General features: G+C 40.1%; 2 protein-coding genes across 4 annotated transcripts in view; both read left to right on the top strand.

Moving 5' to 3' along the window:
- The first annotated feature begins 2,191 nt into the window (after positions 1-2,191).
- On the top strand, positions 2,192-5,565 carry LOC148824170 (uncharacterized). Its single transcript, XM_088927677.1, has 4 exons — positions 2,192-2,300; positions 3,289-3,387; positions 3,673-3,802; positions 4,384-5,565. The coding sequence occupies exons 2-4, from the start codon at positions 3,294-3,296 to the stop codon at positions 4,622-4,624; spliced, it is 465 nt and encodes a 154-aa protein (XP_088783803.1). The 5' UTR covers positions 2,192-2,300; positions 3,289-3,293; the 3' UTR covers positions 4,625-5,565.
- A 1,346-nt stretch (positions 5,566-6,911) lies between these two features.
- The window catches only part of rnf213b (ring finger protein 213b), a 43,224-nt gene continuing 37,780 nt past the window's right edge, over positions 6,912-12,355 (top strand). Inside the window, exons 1-6 of one of the 3 annotated variants that reach the window (XM_088926803.1) lie at positions 6,912-6,980; positions 8,138-8,269; positions 9,625-9,715; positions 10,053-10,312; positions 10,612-11,249; positions 11,898-12,053. In XM_088926803.1, the coding sequence (XP_088782929.1) occupies positions 8,168-8,269; positions 9,625-9,715; positions 10,053-10,312; positions 10,612-11,249; positions 11,898-12,053 (1,247 nt within the window). In that variant the 5' untranslated portion in view covers positions 6,912-6,980; positions 8,138-8,167. Of the gene's footprint in view, positions 6,981-8,134; positions 8,270-8,524; positions 8,549-9,624; positions 9,716-10,052; positions 10,313-10,611; positions 11,250-11,897; positions 12,054-12,355 lie in introns of those variants that run through there. The other 2 variants (XM_088926804.1, XM_088926805.1) reach the window with 2 other exon arrangements.

The following is a 12,355-nucleotide window of genomic DNA, read 5'->3' as shown; positions in this document are numbered from 1 at the left end:
TGTCCTTGTCGACTCTTTTTTTTTAACATCCCCGATGTGTACCATATAAATTTGATAGAGAAATGTAAGCATCTCTATATATCTAATCACAAACTTTGATATTTGTTACATGTATAACAGTCAATCTATGAACATCATGGTAGTATGTGTTTTATATGGCTTTTTATTTTTTATTTCATCTTTTTTACCTGATATGGTATAACCATGTGATAACTCTTAATAATTTGTGATATAAATGACCACATTCATTCTTGCCTCTCTTAGACTATTTGTGCACCTTGTGCATGCACAAAAGTTTCTTCTGTTCTGTTCACCAATTATCACAGGCTAGTGTAAAATCACTTAGCTTCTCTCTTGTCATCTGATATCAGCAGTGATTGATTTGTGAGTGAATTGAAAATGCTGTGAATGAAAACCTGATCAATGTAGAGCAGCTGAATTTTTAAAAACAACCTGGGATCAAATTTATATTGAGCATTTTTCTTTCTTGAGGCATTGCCAGTATTATCGAGTGAGTGCATACTTTCATACAATTCCTAATGGAAAAACTAAACTAGGAAACTGTTAGCAAAGCACAATTAATCTTAAAGCGAAAATTACACAAAATTGTTTTCCCTGAAATCCTTTTGATTGTTTTTCATAATTTACTAATTGAAGAGGATAAATTCAGCGTTTTGATCTTGTAGTGATGTTTAAGTGAAAATAGCTTTAATTAAAGTGTAAATGCAATTTTATAGACTCTTCTTGCTGATGTCCTTGTAAGGCAGAATGTTCTTCATGTGTTGTACTGTTTTCACGCTTCCCAGCCAAAAAGACAGAAAGACTGTGTTAAGGGATTTATGTACTGTGGTTTTTTAAGCCTAAACACAATCCTTAAATCCTCTTTTTGTTCTTCCTAAACCTCAGGATGCTTTACAGAGCAGGTCTGCTCCAAGTACTATAAAGGGAACACAAATCATACTAAAATACTCAAAACAGTGATTTCCATAACTTTTCTGCTCCAAGCTGGCATATAATGTGATCTGGCAATGAGCTGTTGTTAAAAGCGAGAATTTTTTGGTGTGCTGCAAAACAACTGTGGAGAAGGGGGTATATGTTGTATTTCATGAAGTGTTTCCAGCTTTGCCTTGCCAGAACAGCACAGCTGCTATATTAGTAAATAAGTCCATTTGCCACATACTGTATGGACCTGAATTCAAATTACATTCACCCACCAAAACCAAAAATTGTATTTACATTGGTGTTATGATGTGATGATTCCTGTCACTTGAAGAGCAGAAGTTTCTTCATTCCAGTTTATTTTGCATTGGTTAGAGGGATGCTAATTTCTTCCCTTATGTTCTTCTAACTTCCCATATGCATCTGTGGAGGCTTCAGAATTACACACGTACTACCCACTCCCTTGTTTAAAAATCTTTATCTGTGTGGATAACACAGAATACAGCAGGACACCTTCCCAAAGACGGGAGCTCTGTCTGGTGCACCCCAGATGTGTAGCAGACTCTTACATCTGTGCAGTGGAATGCTGTACTGATAGACCACGGCCACGTCAAACAGCTCAACTGGACTGACGCCCTTTTGCAACCTGAGCTAATTTATTGGCTTATGTGGCTCTTCAGAGCAGTCAGTCTAGATTACTTGACACATAGTGTCAGCTGGTGGAGGAATACAATAAGCCTGTCCTTTTTAACCAACCTAAATCTCAGCTGTGTATATTTTAAGCAGGTGCAAACGATGATCACTGGAGTTAGGAGATCAACCAAGATGCCATTTTCCCTTCCCTACCAATTCAGGATTAGGGTCGTGTCAAAAAGCTACGTTTTTACACAGCATTTTCACCTCACTTTCCCTGCAGGTGCTCTGTAGTTTTCCTTTTAATCCCCGAATTACAGCACCTCTGGGCACCATTCTGTATGTGACATAAGATTACAGAGCGACTGTTAAACCACTGAACAATTACCTGAATACATGTGAAAAAATGAACAACGGGTGATGTCATCTGTGGGGCTTGTGATCTTCCAGAGTCCTTTTATTTGTGTTAAAGGGTTTGGGGTAATAGCAGCCACACGATTGGCTGACAGCCTCCTGGCAGGCGGCCAGTTCAGTGTGGGAGTGTGAAGCAGGGGAGGGAACAGTAGAGTGGGGCTACAGAGAGATATAAGAGTGAGTTGTCTAATGATTGTTCACTGCACTTGGCACTGCAGTAAGCTGTGCTACCACAGGAATACACATTTGTACTGATTTTGTAGGTTTCCTGCTGAATTACAGTGAATCAGCTCTTCATTCTGCTGTCATCTCAGGTATCCATTATTTATTATTAATGAATTATTTTACTATTACATTATTTTACTATTAATGAATTGAATAAAGTTTAAAAATAAAAAATGTTGAATAACCCTATAACCCTGAAAAAGTTATGCCTTCCAGAGTAACTATTTTTTGAAAGTCAGAATCAGTGCGGTGCAATTATCATGTGATGTCAACCTTTGCTACACACAGTATTAGTGATTGCTGGTGAGTCTAAATGCAGTAAATGTATTTAATAGGATGAACGTGGACATTCTTGGCTTCATCTTTCTTGTTTAGTACTGTTCAGTTCAAAGTTTTCAAATAATGTTTGTTACTATTACTCTGAATCATCTAGTGATTTTGATTTATTGTTGGGTTTGGTCAGTAATAAACCTGGTTGATAGATGAGAATATGAATATTTCTGCTGCCTGATTAGAAAAAAAGTCAAACTCATAGCAAATTAAAAATATATTAAAGAAACAATTAAATAAAATCTGGCATGGCAGGGTTAACAGTGTAGAATCAGGCATTCCTAAAGCCTTTTGTAATGGCAAGACAGTGCATGAAAGTTACAATGAAATTGTAATTCCACTTATTGAAATTATTTTCTTGAGGTTATTTAATTTTTTTTCTAATGTTTTTTCTAATGTCTTTTGCCAACAAAGTAAACTGTAGCCTGGTGCATGATTTTTTAGATGCATGTCTAATTTGTTTGTGAGGAAAACTGCATTTGCTCAGGCAGAATGTTATCCTGCTAGGGTGGATGTATACTAGATAATGGCACGGTACTGTTGTCCGTAGTCTAATGTACAAGGTAGTATTCTAAGATGTTCTGAATAACTCAGACAAATGTTTGTTGTATACAGTGTGGAAAAAAATGTGTACTTGTAGCACAACATTGCAAAAGTGAGTAACCATGGTATGAATCAGATCGATTATTCTCTAGCTTGAGATGTGTGCTTTCCACTGATGTTTGAAGTGCTGTTCTGATATTTCAGACAGGATGAGAAAGGCAGTTCTACTCTTGTGTTTGGCTGCTCTGTGTGCTGCAGTCAAGAAGAAGAGACAGCCCTCTGAGTTGGATTACAAAGTCGATGGTGAGTTTGCACCTGTTGTCCTGTCTGTGCTGTCACTGATTTTGAAATAAGTGCCACATTCTTCTTTAAGAGGCATCGTGCAAGCTCATAGGGCTAATTAATAAACGTTTGTCAAAACAGCATAGTACAGTACAAGGAATAGCTGAAGTTCATAATATCAAAGTGTTGGTGTGACCTACTTATATAAGTCTGCTTTATATATTGAGACCTATTTAATCGTATACAAATATACAGAACATGAGCGCTACTGAGTGCACTGACTGTGCTTGATGGGTGTCCCTGCAGCAGAGAAGGTAAACACGAAAGGATGTGCCAACCTCACCACGGTGCTGGACAACTGGAAGTTCGCCATCATGACTCAAGTGAAAGACCTGCTGTTGAACGACCACAACACTGTCCTCCCAGACTACGGGAGGTGAGGGACTCCGCTGGACATTCAATGTGAATGATGCTCCAGACAGAGTGACTACTGCTGCTGTACATGGCAAAGGACCTTTGGAAATTGATTGCTACAAGCTTGTCTGAGTGTTTTAACACTACAGAATTAACAAGGTTTTAAACAACCACCAGTGAAGATTAATCATTTTCAAACAAATTAACAGCTAAGCCTATGTAAACCATATGTAACTTCCCATATGTAATTAGTCACTAAAGCACTAATATGAAGTGTTGTAACTACCAGTCTTCCCTTTGCTATGAACACACCCTTTTACCTCCCTCTGAGAAAGTCCTTGTTTGTTTAGACGAGGGGTTTCCAGCGTAAGCAGGTTTGCTATGTCTCTTTAAATCATCAGCTGCTAAAGGCTATGGAACAGGGTTCTAGTTAAACTAGTTCACCTAGTAAAACGTTCATTGGATCAGTTTAACACTTCTCCCAAGTGAAGAGCTCTTTCTAACTTAAAGAAACTTACAAAACCAGGGACTGGGGCTTGAAATCCTGGCTTTCGACAGTGTCTCAGCTGCCTGTTCCCCTCTGTCTCCTCTCACTTCATGCAGGATACAGCCCCTGTCTGAGGCTCTGGGAGACCTTTACAAGGAGTTCAACGCCTTGAAGGAGCGTCTGGGCGAGCTCACCACCAAGTTTGAAGGCATCGAGTCCTTTGTGGATGATATGCAAGCAGGAAGGAGCCCCTCAGTCCCGAAAGTCGAGCGGCCCAGGCTGACACCCGAGGTCCAAAGACCAGGTCGCAGAGTCCTGGTCCGGAAAGTGAAGAGACCAGAGTCTGCACAGGAGTAGGCAGAGCTCCTGTGTCTGGAGTTGATTTGCCTACCACATACAGCCACTTTTACAGAACATCTCTTGTTAACAACAAATTGCAGAGATATATGCCAGTTTCGTTACAATCCTCAAAACATACTGTGCACATTTTGTTTTTAACAGAACATTTCGCAGAAGTACGTCAAGTTAAAAGTCCCTTTTTACAATTTGATGTAATCAATATAACAAATTGATGTAATCAGACTCTTCTGGTGCTTTTTTTATATCTGAGCATCTTTTAACTCTTTAAGTTTTCATTTTTTGTGTAAAAAATATAGGAAGTGTTTATGTATTGTAGGATGCTTCCTTTGATTGAAAAATAAGTCAAAACAATTTTCATTGTCGTACAACAATATTTACTGGGAGTGACACTTAAAAGTCCTGAGTATCTCTGCAGTTATGTTGAATATTCTGATGTTATTAGGTTGTCAAATCATTTTATACCAAGAGTATGTATATTGTATTATTAGATACATACAATTCACAGTTTTATTCATGCTTCAATGGTATTCAGCTTCAATGATAAAACATCTTACGTGGGGTGAAACTCCCCAGAAAGCACTTAATTTTTCATTCACTCAAAACGTTGCAGAGTGTGCACCTTGAATGTGGCTGAGATGATTTTTTCAGTGTCACACAGTTCATATCTGGCTCTCTGGGAGACAAGATCTGGCTAGTGTCCACCGCACTCCTGCCAGGCTATAAAACCAGCTTGAGAGTTCACAGACCTTTGCACTGGGGTTAAGCCTGCTCAGGGTGTGCTGAATAGTACAACGCCACTCAGTGGCAGCATGTAGTATTGTATTTAAGCGATGACATGACAGAAATACATTTTTATGTAACGTGTGAAGAGAATGCGTCTGTATATTATGTACCTGTATTCTTGCAAACTGCTTGAAATAAATTCTATTTTAGAAGAACGATTTGCCTACTGTGGTATCTAAGGTATCATGGGTCTAATATTGAGAAATACAAGATATTGTATTTAAAAAAAACACTTTTTTTTCCTAGTGAATTCTAGTAATTCTCAACAATTTTGATGCGTTTTTCTCTACGTCTGAAAAGAACATTGGAGACCCTTGAGACGAGGTCTGGCTATAGGCATGTATTCATATCGTACAGAGGAACCTGCTGCAGGCCTGCAAAGCGCAGAGCAAACCCGGGCGGACAGCCAAGTTCTGATGGCTTCCTGAGCGCTCATTGGGCTTTACTGCCGACAACAGGTGCAGAAAAGCCATGCCGATCTCTTGCGTTTGTTTCCAAACACGTTTTAATTGTTCTCCTGGTCTGTAATGGTCTTGGCATCGTTATTCTGTTATTGTGACATGGGTGTTGCTACTGCGTCACAGCATAAATATCGCCACACAGTTTCGCTGTGGCGAACTAACCATTGCGATCGCGACAAGGTGATTTTCTATTATGTGCTCTTGTCACCGCGACGCGCAGCTGCTGTCGAGACACTGTTTTGTGATTGCCAGGCAAACTGTTACAGTCGCGACGGCTTGTCTGCTATCGTGGAATTTCTCAGACCTCAAAAGATTCAGTCCCTTCAGCCCGTCAGTATAAGACATTCCCTGAACAACCAAGAAACCGTGCTTTTTATTTAAGCAATAAGGCACGAGAGGCCGTGCTACTGTATATCGTGACTATAGGCACAGTAAAAAGGCGTTGTTAGGCCCGACGCGAAGCGGGTCTATAATATAAATAAGGGTTTTGGTAACATGCTGCTGCACACCTAAAACTTTTGGGCTCTGGGGTTCGGTTCTGGGCTCTGTCCTTCTTTGTGCATTTTGCATTTTATTATCCCAGTGCTTGCGTGGGTTTTCACTGTATTCTCTCCTGCCAAAGTCGAGCTGCGTATCGTATGTTAATTCCTCTAAATTGCTGCTGTGTACCGGCCCTTAGCAGATAACATCAATTTGGAGAAACGAAACTGAAAGTCTCCGGTAAGAGTAAAAGGCGTGCTTTTACCATCCTTATTTAGGGAATACCGAATAATTCTCAGCAATTGTAGTGAGGGAAAGCCTAGGTTTAACGTTGTAAACAAGCTATATTAATTCTTATTATATTTTTGAACGTACAATTGGATACATTTACGTGTGTCGTACGTTTACAATCAGATTCCTTTCCTCTTTCACGATGTCTTTAAAGAAGACGTCATCTAACTATCTCGTATGGTCCCTAAACTTTAAAACAGGTGGACCATAATTTCTAGATTGACAGCTTTCTCGGACCGTTGATTGGTGTAAACAGATATATTAAACATGAATCCTTAAAATTATTTGCAGGGAGGAAGAAAGTGAAAACATTTCAGAGCAACAAATGAAGCTTGCAGGTACGTGTGATTACCATTGCTTAAGATGTTATTTTAATATTCAGGCATACTTATCCCTTTTTATTGACTCAATAAATTGACTTTATTGTTGCGCTTCCTGACACAAGTGTTAATGTATCGGTTGAAGTATTTTGGTGTGTTTTGAAAACTTCTATGCTGGATTACTTTGATAATAACAAATATTTACGTTAATACTTATTTGTTACGTTAATACTTATTTATACTTAAGAAATTGTAATTGAAGCATGACAGACATTGAATAGAAAAACTTTTAACATTTCCACGTATTTCATTCTGTCACAGCAGTAGACCTTAATGATACAACAGTAAACTTTCATGAAAACGGTACAATTATTGTTATAAATTTTGAAAACACAGGCTGTGGACAATGTTATATCTTTTGTGTCACCATTACCATTGCAAATCAAAGGAGGTCTGTTTCCTATATCGTTTTGCGTTCCACGTTATTGGATAAGCATTATTATTAAATGACGTACAAAAAGATCCGTATATATTCTTTTGTAAAATATACAGTACAAAGTATACATGAGACGAAGAGGTGAGGAAGACAGGTGAGGATTGTATGTACTGTACATAGAACTGCGGTCTGAAAGTCGATGCTCCGTAGGCTTGAAAACAGGAAAAACGAGTATATCGCAATAGGAACAACTCACAGAGATTGCAAGAAGACGGAAATAGAGACCATCATCAGCTACTGTTCCCGAGAATGATTCTGTTTTTAGTGTATTTATTGAAAAGTGTTATACTCCTCCGCCTGTTATACGGGGGATCTCAGGGTCTTGGGTATCCCAGTGAAACTAACCAAGAAATATTCTGTGAATGTGCTTTGCGTCTTCCATATACTGTATATTTAGTACATAAACCTGATTTGTGTAATATAAAATATGTGCGGAGAAATTTAAATCTGTGCTGCATCTAAAGAAATAATCCCATAGAAACCCTACCTGTTAAACAGGAAATATGTGAACCTGTCGTATTTTCTGCAGCTAAGGCTGCACTGCAGAGACATCTTTTGCAATGTCAATGTCCATTTTATGCCTGATAACAGCTCCATGATAAAAGAAGTCTGGTGGTTTTGGGAGAGGTGTTGTGGTCTAACCTGTGCTGTCTGCTTGTCTCCTGTGCTGTAAAAGCAGTTCTCCCTGCTGGATGTATGTGCCACTGTCATGAGTAAGCCACCGGGAGAGCAGCCGCAGGGCCAGGCTGTGGGCAAGGAGCATGGAGATCTGGCTCTGGAGCCGGGCACCTGTGGAGCCTCAGGGGAGAGTGTGAGTCTGGGTGTGCCCCGTTTCCAGGCTGACGATGGGCATGGGGGTGTGACTGTTTTTGGGGTGCCTAACAGACCCAGACAGAAGGTGCTTGCATGGCAAAGAGATTTCTCTCTCCGATACATTTAAGATGCTGTCCTGAACATGTTTCTTTTCTCTCCAGTGTGTAAGCAGACATGCACTACAGTGTGTAACCAGTCTACATTTTTGTCTGAGTTGGAAAGAAACCACAAAAAGAATATCTACCCTGTGTCTTCACTCTCTCCCATCATGTCACATGTCTGTATGCCTTCATTGCTGTGCTTCTATTCTTTATTTTTTTTTTTTTATTCTTCACTTTGATTTTGACAAGTGATAGTGAATCATATTGATTAATTCCATAACTTCACACATGTGATCTTCATCTGCTCTGCTTCATCCTTCCTAACTTCATCAAATGATCTGAATGGGTGCATGTTATTGCCAAAGGTCCAGCTAGCTGCTTGCAGCACTGTGATAGACAGTAATACTGCATGTCACCCACTACATGTTCAGACATACTGTATAAAGAAGGGTTATAAAAAGTGGTACGGCAGCTGTGATCATTCATGTGTTTGTGTTTAGTTGCTCCAGGCCATAATGACGATGCAACAGGCATGTGAAAAGTAGTGCAGAGCTGAGAGTTCCTGATACTGTCTTTATATTCAGACTTCTATTAAATGTGGTATTTTTAAATAAGGCGAGGAATTACAGGATTTCCCTGTCCTATCCAGTATTTACTCTCTGATCATAAATATTCAATCTGTACTTTCAAAGTACACTGAATAGTACTGGAGTTCATACAGTAGGATGTTTTTTTTTATCACTTTGTCTTACTTGAGCTTTGTGTTTCTGTCCAAGTATAACACAGCTCTGTGGCAGGCATTGAAACGTGGTGTAACAAGGAATTCTGTTTGAAGTCTTCACACTGTGGCTAAGACTTTTCTTTACATTTATAATGGTGACATTTACAACAGGAATTCCTGGCTCGAGGTATTCTAGTTTCTTTGTGCTTTGAGTTCTCAAGCTATTAGTTTGAACTACCATAAATACTGTATTTACGTGAAACACTTCACTGCTTTCTCTCTGTCTTATACAGTGGAGGCACACCTTGAATTATGTGCATAGGGAAGTGAGGGGGCTCAAGGCTTTGAAGTTTGTCCAGGGAATGACATTATTTGAGCCTCACAGTAATTATTGTGAGGTGCTGAGGAAGAGGGAACATGAGAAGATGTTTTAGGTTCTCGACTGCAGTTTGGCATCTCCTTTTTAGAAGTTTTGTCTTTACAGTCCAGCATGAGGACTTAAAGTAACGCATCTTCTTTTGTCGCACACAGAACTGGAGGGAGAGAAAGAAGAAGGACTCAGAGGTGCCTGCTGTCCCTGGGCTGCTGGTGAAGATATCCCAGGGTTCCCTTGTTGAGGAAGGTAGGGAACCTGCTCTGTCTTTCACTGCTGTGACCCTGGGTCTCCACTGCTATGACAGAACACAGGCCTGTGTCAGCTTGAGATCTCCAGCAGTAGTGAATCTTCGACAGAGGCCCTTTCATCACTAGTATGAAACATGGCACATGTGGGGATGTTAAAGAGAAATGTACCTTACTCAGGTTCACAAGGCCTAATCACCTGAGACTATGAGATAGCTACTGTACATCACCCCACCACCATCACAACCACCCACACTGCAATTTTCTCTCTTACATCATACCTTGGATTAAAAGGACATCATTTCTTTCGGTGAGTGGATAATTCTTTGTTTTTCTAGGAGGGAGCAAGGAGCAGAGTCCTGCCACACAGACAGGCTGTGAAATGGAAGACCAAAGCAGAATGGACACACCCCATCACCTGGAATTAATGGAGGTGTCTTCGGTGGGAGGTGCAAAGAGGAATCCGGAGACACGTGGTGGTTGTTCAGAGGGGGAAGCCATTGTATTGGTTGGCAATGGGAACCCAACTGCCAAAGAGTCATCCACACCAGAAGAGGGCACTGTGACTATCAAGCCCAGTACAAGTAGCGATGGACATGTAAGGCAGTGAATAGCTGATTTGTCAATAGTTGAAATACCTAGGAGGAGAAATGGATGATGGTCTTCTTCTCTAGTACCCCATTTTATGTAAAGTAGTAGCTCATTAAATTAACTGATATGGAAAATAAAGTATTCCAAAACATAGGAAAATGGTCAGTTATCATAAACCATCTTAAGAGTTTGATTTTGATGTCTAACATTGATATTAATTTATGGATGGTGTCATCTAGTATTTAATTTGTTCATTTTTCTTGTGCAATGAATTCAGATAGTTTTGGTTTTATTTTCCTGACACAGGAACCAGGCAAATCATCAGGGAGAAGACAGAGGAAGAAAGAGAAAAATAAACTAAAGGCAATAGCAGGAAAGGGAAACACAAAACCTGCAGCTGCTTTGATTGACAAGACACAGTGGAAAGAACAGGAGCAGAGTGGGAACACCAAGGGAACACAGACAGAGGACAGGAAAGAGGTAGCTGAAATGACCAAGACACAGCCTGGGAAAAGGCAACCGAGGACAAAGAACAAGAGTGTTCAGACCCAGACAAAAAAACTCAAGACACAGGAGACTCAGACAGATCCCATGCCAGAGCTCGCCAGGAACATGCAGGAGAAGACAGAACAAGAACAAGCAGAGGCCACTGGCACAGCGCAACAGGCAGGTCAGTCAGAGTTCAGCGGGACCAGAGGGAAAAAGGCAAGGAATTCAGAGACAGGCAGATTACAGGTAGGGTCTGAGGATTGCACCAGTGCTGCTGCAGATGCACCGAGACAACAAGAAGCCAAGCCTGAATCCACGGTGACTGCAGAGGCCAAGCAGCCTAGTAAGGACAGTGGCAAAGAAAGTAAAGAGCTCAAGGAACACGAGAAGAGTTCAGAGGAGATCTCCAACCAGACAACAGCTAAAGAAAAGCAATGCCAGGAGAAGGCAAGCCAGTGAGTTTTCCTATTCCTCTTGTTATATTGTGGCCAATCTAAAAATATTGAGCAGAAACAGTAGGATGGGACTTTTGTTAACCATTACCAGTCTGAAAAATGCAGATAAATCTCATCTTAGAGTTTTGAGGTTCCCATTGAGAAGTCCAGGTGTGGTTATTTTATTTATCCTGTGGTAGTTGTTAAATAGTTGGGTTTTAAATAGAAATTTAGAATAGTCAATTATTTTTTAACACCTACTGTACCCTCCAATTTGAAATACCTCACTGTGTCTTTACAACTTTGCTCAGACCAATGACTCTTACGCCTACATGGGGAGAGTGAAGATGTTCAGTCAGGTTTCTCGGCTTGCCCACCCTGCAAACCATTCATCCTTTCACAGAAACATCCTGGTCGGAGCGAGCCAGTGATGCGACCCAGGTGGAACCTGGGACATCTGGATCATAGAATTCAATCTAAACTCTGAGCGAGCGCCTTCGTCACTAACACCGCGAGAACTTGAGCACTCCATTAGTTGAAGTTCACACTGTTCTGGGACTCAAACACAGCTAGAAGAGCCCTGCTGTTAAAACCATGATTATAAAACACGTCATGAAGTTGTCATGAAGCATTTCTTACAGAAGTGTCTGATCTGTCTCCCCTTTGCAGGAAGCTGTCTACAGGAAAGAATCCCAGAGATGCACATATCTTCACCATTTACATAAATGCTGTCCTTGATAAAAAGTTCAGGTTCAACACTCAGTCAGACAAACTGCTTTTGCTGTACTCAAATGAGTCTGTAGATCTTCAAATAAACTATTTCAGGTGAGAGCCAGTAAGGTGGGATGATCCTAAAGATACAAAACTCTCTGTTAAGGAATAAAAACTGTGAGTTTGTACTCTCTTGCGAGAGAATCAGTAAGATCCTTACTGGTGCAGTTGATATTTGTTAAAATCCAAGTGTTTTCTTAGTCTCTTCGTATACAAACCTCATTTACAATAATAGTTAATATTATAAATAACTGTATGCATACTGTATATACTGTAGATTTCTTTCCTTCCAAGAGGTAAGGCTGCCTTCAAAATTAAATTATTATATTGATCTTAGAAAAGTTTATCTTCATCTT

This window comes from Atractosteus spatula, chromosome 11 (assembly GCF_055471065.1).
Source record: "Atractosteus spatula isolate fAtrSpa1 chromosome 11, fAtrSpa1.hap1, whole genome shotgun sequence".
NCBI classification, from domain to species: Eukaryota; Metazoa; Chordata; class Actinopteri; order Semionotiformes; family Lepisosteidae; genus Atractosteus; species Atractosteus spatula.
This window is presented reverse-complemented; position numbering and strand designations above follow the sequence as displayed.

What these genes read in the sequence shown, in the direction of transcription:
- LOC148824170 (XM_088927677.1), top strand. Translation starts at nt 3,294, where the DNA reads ATGAGAAAGGCAGTTCTACTCTTGTGTTTGGCTGCTCTGTGTGCTGCA. An exon ending in GTTGGATTACAAAGTCGATG is followed by an intron (nt 3,388 to 3,672) that starts GTGAGTTTGCAC and finishes GTGTCCCTGCAG; the next exon opens with CAGAGAAGGTAAACACGAAA. An exon ending in GTCCTCCCAGACTACGGGAG is followed by an intron (nt 3,803 to 4,383) that starts GTGAGGGACTCC and finishes CACTTCATGCAG; the next exon opens with GATACAGCCCCTGTCTGAGG.